At 33.1% G+C, this 4,173-nt stretch overlaps 1 protein-coding gene and 1 long non-coding RNA gene across 2 annotated transcripts; both read right to left on the reverse strand.

Annotated features, from left to right (window-relative positions):
* Nucleotides 1-1,086: 1,086 nt before the first annotated feature.
* On the reverse strand, nucleotides 1,087-2,275 carry LOC116852766. Its single transcript, XR_004379853.1, has 2 exons — nucleotides 1,592-2,275; nucleotides 1,087-1,429 (listed from the first exon to the last, which is right to left on the reverse strand). It is a non-coding gene; the product is annotated as an uncharacterized LOC116852766 (long non-coding RNA).
* A 166-nt stretch (nucleotides 2,276-2,441) lies between these two features.
* On the reverse strand, nucleotides 2,442-3,471 carry LOC116852755. The gene is made up of 2 exons (XM_032833391.1): nucleotides 3,254-3,471; nucleotides 2,442-3,079 (listed from the first exon to the last, which is right to left on the reverse strand). The coding sequence occupies exon 2, from the start codon at nucleotides 3,066-3,068 to the stop codon at nucleotides 2,559-2,561; it is 510 nt and encodes a 169-aa protein (XP_032689282.1). The 5' UTR covers nucleotides 3,069-3,079; nucleotides 3,254-3,471; the 3' UTR covers nucleotides 2,442-2,558.
* Between the last annotated feature and the right edge of the window lie 702 nt (nucleotides 3,472-4,173).

Consider the following 4,173-nt stretch of genomic DNA (forward strand, 5'->3'; position numbering starts at 1 on the left):
GGCCATTGATACAATGTCTAGGTATAGCTTCCGGAATGGAGCCGTGTCTTGAATCAGCGATATGCCGACGTTTCGCAAACGTCCAGCTGATCAATTAAAATACGCTGATTGGCTGGATTCAAGCCTCGTCCCCTACTCCCTAAACACCATCTACACAAAGGGGGGGAGGGGGGCATATAAGGACTACCTTTACCCAAGGGAGCTCAGTATCAGAGTTCTCAGCCCTGATGATGCAAACTGCAACGTTTGCGAAACGTCGGCATATCGCTGATTCAAGACACGGCTCCATTCCGGAAGCTATACCTAGACATTGTATAGTATTGTATTTTTCTTGTTTTTTATTTAGCTATAACCAAATAAAATATAATTTATTTTATATTTTTATATTTTATAAGTAAATTTATAATATAATACTTTGTAAAAACAGTTTTGCTAATTTATAAAATTATCCTAATATATTTTGTATTTTGTTCGAATCAATAAAACAATTTTATGTAATTTTTTGTGTAGCGTTAATATTGAGTGCATTTCCATACACGTTTCCCATAAAACTAACTTATATCTCTATAATGTTGTGACGATATATTGTCGGGAAATTAAAATATTTTTGAGATATCTAAATTAAACCATGGATATGTAGAAGATATTTATGGAATATAATAATGTCTGCTGTTGCAAAAACATAGAGATATTACTAGTTTATCGGTAGATATTTGTAAAATATTATGAATATATCTTCTACCGATAATTATTTATAAAGATATCTTCATAATATCCTACAAATATCAGCCGATAAACTATTAATATCTCTATGCTTTCGCAAGGGCGTACATTAGTAAATTCTACAAATATCCTCTACATATTCATGGCTTAATTTAGATATCTCAATAATATTCTGATTTCCCGACAAGTTATCCTCATGACATTATAGAGATCCACGTTTGCTGTGTGGGTCCTAACTATCTTTTTACTGTGCCATTATAGTTCCAAATATCATACATTTTTCTCTCAGTGTACGTTCGTTAATCAATTCTTACACGATCTTTTGTTTGGGTTTGGGGATAACTGATAACTTAAGACTCTCAGTAAAAATTAAAATATATATAATTGTCATAATATATAATCACTCTTACAAATAGCCGGTTCATTTTTTATTTGCTTTATGCCACTGTCTGTTTCTCTCGTTCCTTTTCTCTATCTAACGAAATAGCCGAACTCTCTCTCTCTCTCCCCTCCCCCCTCTCTCTGTCTCTGTCTGCTTTATTACACTCTCTCTCTATCTCTGCTATTTCGTGTCAGCCTTTACTTGTCCGTTGCCGGAAGATGCCCCTCGAAAGCGTCAAGAGTCACTATTTATTTTGTTTTTTCTCTATATTTTTTATGTTCGATTACAAGGAATTATGCTCTCTTTTTTGACAGATATTGTTTACTGAAAAATATTTTATTTAGAATCTTACATATGTACGCAGACAAAGCATATATGTATGCCCTATTGCAGAGCTCAAGGCTGGCTCCTATGCTTAAAAGTAAAGAAAAAAGAGAATTCATGAAAATATATATGAAAATATATATAAAAATATTATTTTATTACTTGTTATTCTTCGTACATAGTATACAACCCTAATAGCACAGATATCCAGGGGACATCCAGAGAACATCCTAAAGAAGTCCTGAGGACATTTCTTCGTCCTCAAGAGATCTTGTGCTGTCTGGGTAACACACAGAAAAAATGTTACTATTAGACATAAATGATATTTGATAAAATAGTTGATGTTGTAATGAAAAACAGCAGTGAGTCGACGGAAAATATTTTAAATTTACACTTACAAATATGGCTTTTTTCTTTATCCACTCTTTTTCTCCTGTTTTTTTATATATCTAAAATAATATCGCAAAAATTTATTTTCCAATAAAAGAAAAATTTGAAAGCAAAGGTATACAAAATAATTAGCAAGAGCTCAACGAACAATTCGAATGTTTATTGGAAAGTTCTTTTTTTAATGAAAAGTTGCGAACTGAAAATTCAAGTAACAAAGGATAATTGAACTTTTTAAATATTTATGTATATAGTTATATATATTTATGTATATAGTTGTTATTCCTATTTTACAATGATTTTATAAGATTCTTTAGCTAAATCACAAATATTCTCTCTTTCTTTGTACAATACAATAATATAATTATTAAAAATATTAGCCCTTAGGGCTATCGCACACAAATTGACATAACTGCATATGCATAGCATAAGACCGCATGTACCAATGAGCATCGAGTATTAAGTCGCCATATTGGTGTTGAATAGCCCTAAGGGCTATCGCACACAAATTGACATAACTGCATATGCATAGCATAAGATCGTATGGACCAATGAACATCGAATATTAGGGCCATCACACACAAAATTACATAGACGCATATGCATAGCATAAGATCATATAGACCAATGAGCATTGAATATTAAGTCGCCATATTGATGATTGATACTTAATATTCGATGCTCATTGGTCCATACTATCTTATGCTATGCATATGCGCTATGTAATTTTGTGTGTGATTTACTAACACAAGTTCTTTTGCTTATGCAAAGTATTCTTTGGTATTTTCCCATATATTCCTAGAATATCGGAGTCTCTTTTGCAAATTTTCTTGTGCTTGTGTTTGAGTAGACTGTTAGTTAATCCAGAAGCATGTTCCTCCTGTTTTATCTTCTTCTCATCCATTTTTTGGTATATCTTCAACTTCTTGTAATTTAGCATTCTATTTTTAGGTGCAACTGCACCCAAGCTGATAGAGAGTTCAACTTTTGTTTTTCTTGCTTTTCCTTTTTCAAAACCAGTCATACCTAACTTAATAATATCATATCGTGCTTTTTTCATTACTTTTTTTTGTTCCTTTCTTAATTCAGTTGAATCACTTTTTATTACAGAATTAATCAGATCATTCTTCTGTAACTTTTGCGTATTAACCAAACTATCTATTAATTTTGTTTTCTTCTTTGGGTTCTCATAACTCACGGAAACATAGTTTCTCTTGATGTGAGAAGCACGTGTTGATACAAAGTCTTCCATACTTTTATATACTAAAAACAGATTGTAATTAGAATAAGTTAGTTTGTGTAGATATTGTATGTATAATAAATTATGTAAAACTTTAGAAAATGTTTAAAATGTCTGGAAGCTATATGATATAAAGTTATCTTTTAAAAACTTTGAAGTAAATTAAAAAAAGGACTAATTCAGTTCACACACATTACCTTCAATATTGATACAATAATATTCAATCGACACGTTTCTTAGGAACAAACAACTTTTCTACTTAGAAAAATCGTTGGTCTTCACAGTAAAGCGAAATATTAATTAACAAAGTTGATCACTATTAAGGTTAGCGAAACTATCTCTCCGACACTGGAATATAGCTCTATACTAGAATAAACACTCTTTCTTTATGGTATGCGAGACTAAGGGCTATCGCACACAAAAATTGACATAACTGCATATGCATAGCATAAGACCGTATGTACCAATGAGCATCGAGTATTAAGTCGCCATCTTGGTGTTCGATGCTTAAGGGCTATCGCACACAAAATTACATAGCGCATATGCATAGCATAAGACCGTATGTGCCAATGAGCATCGAGTATTAAGTCGCCATCTTGGTGTTCGATGCTTAAGGGCTATCGCACACAAAATTACATAGCGCATATGCATAGCATAAGATCATATAGACCAATGAGCATTGAATATTAAGTCGCCATATTGACGATTGATACTTAATATTCGATGCTCATTGGTCCATACTATCTTATACTATGCATATGCGCTATGTAATTTTGTGTGCGATAGCCCTTAAGCATCGAACACCAATATGGCGACTTAATACTCGATGCTCATTGGTACATACGGTCTTATGCTATGCATATGCAGTTATGTCAATTTGTGTGCGATAGCCCTTAAGGCCATCACACACAAAATTACATAGACGCATATGCATAGCATAAGACCGTATGTACCAATGAGCATCGAGTATTAAGTCGCCATATTGGTGTTGAATAGCCCTTAGGGTGCCGTCCCATTGAGCACGGATCGGAACGCCGAATCGGATTTCTTACTATAATGAGCGTTCCGTTCTTTAGTTCCGTTCCGTTTCCTCTACCAGTCCCATGTAGCAAAGTTT

The sequence above is a fragment of the Odontomachus brunneus genome, unplaced genomic scaffold, assembly GCF_010583005.1.
Source record: "Odontomachus brunneus isolate Ranch 3 - 2012 unplaced genomic scaffold, Obru_v1 Obru_scaffold_255, whole genome shotgun sequence".
NCBI lineage: Eukaryota > Metazoa > Arthropoda > Insecta > Hymenoptera > Formicidae > Odontomachus > Odontomachus brunneus.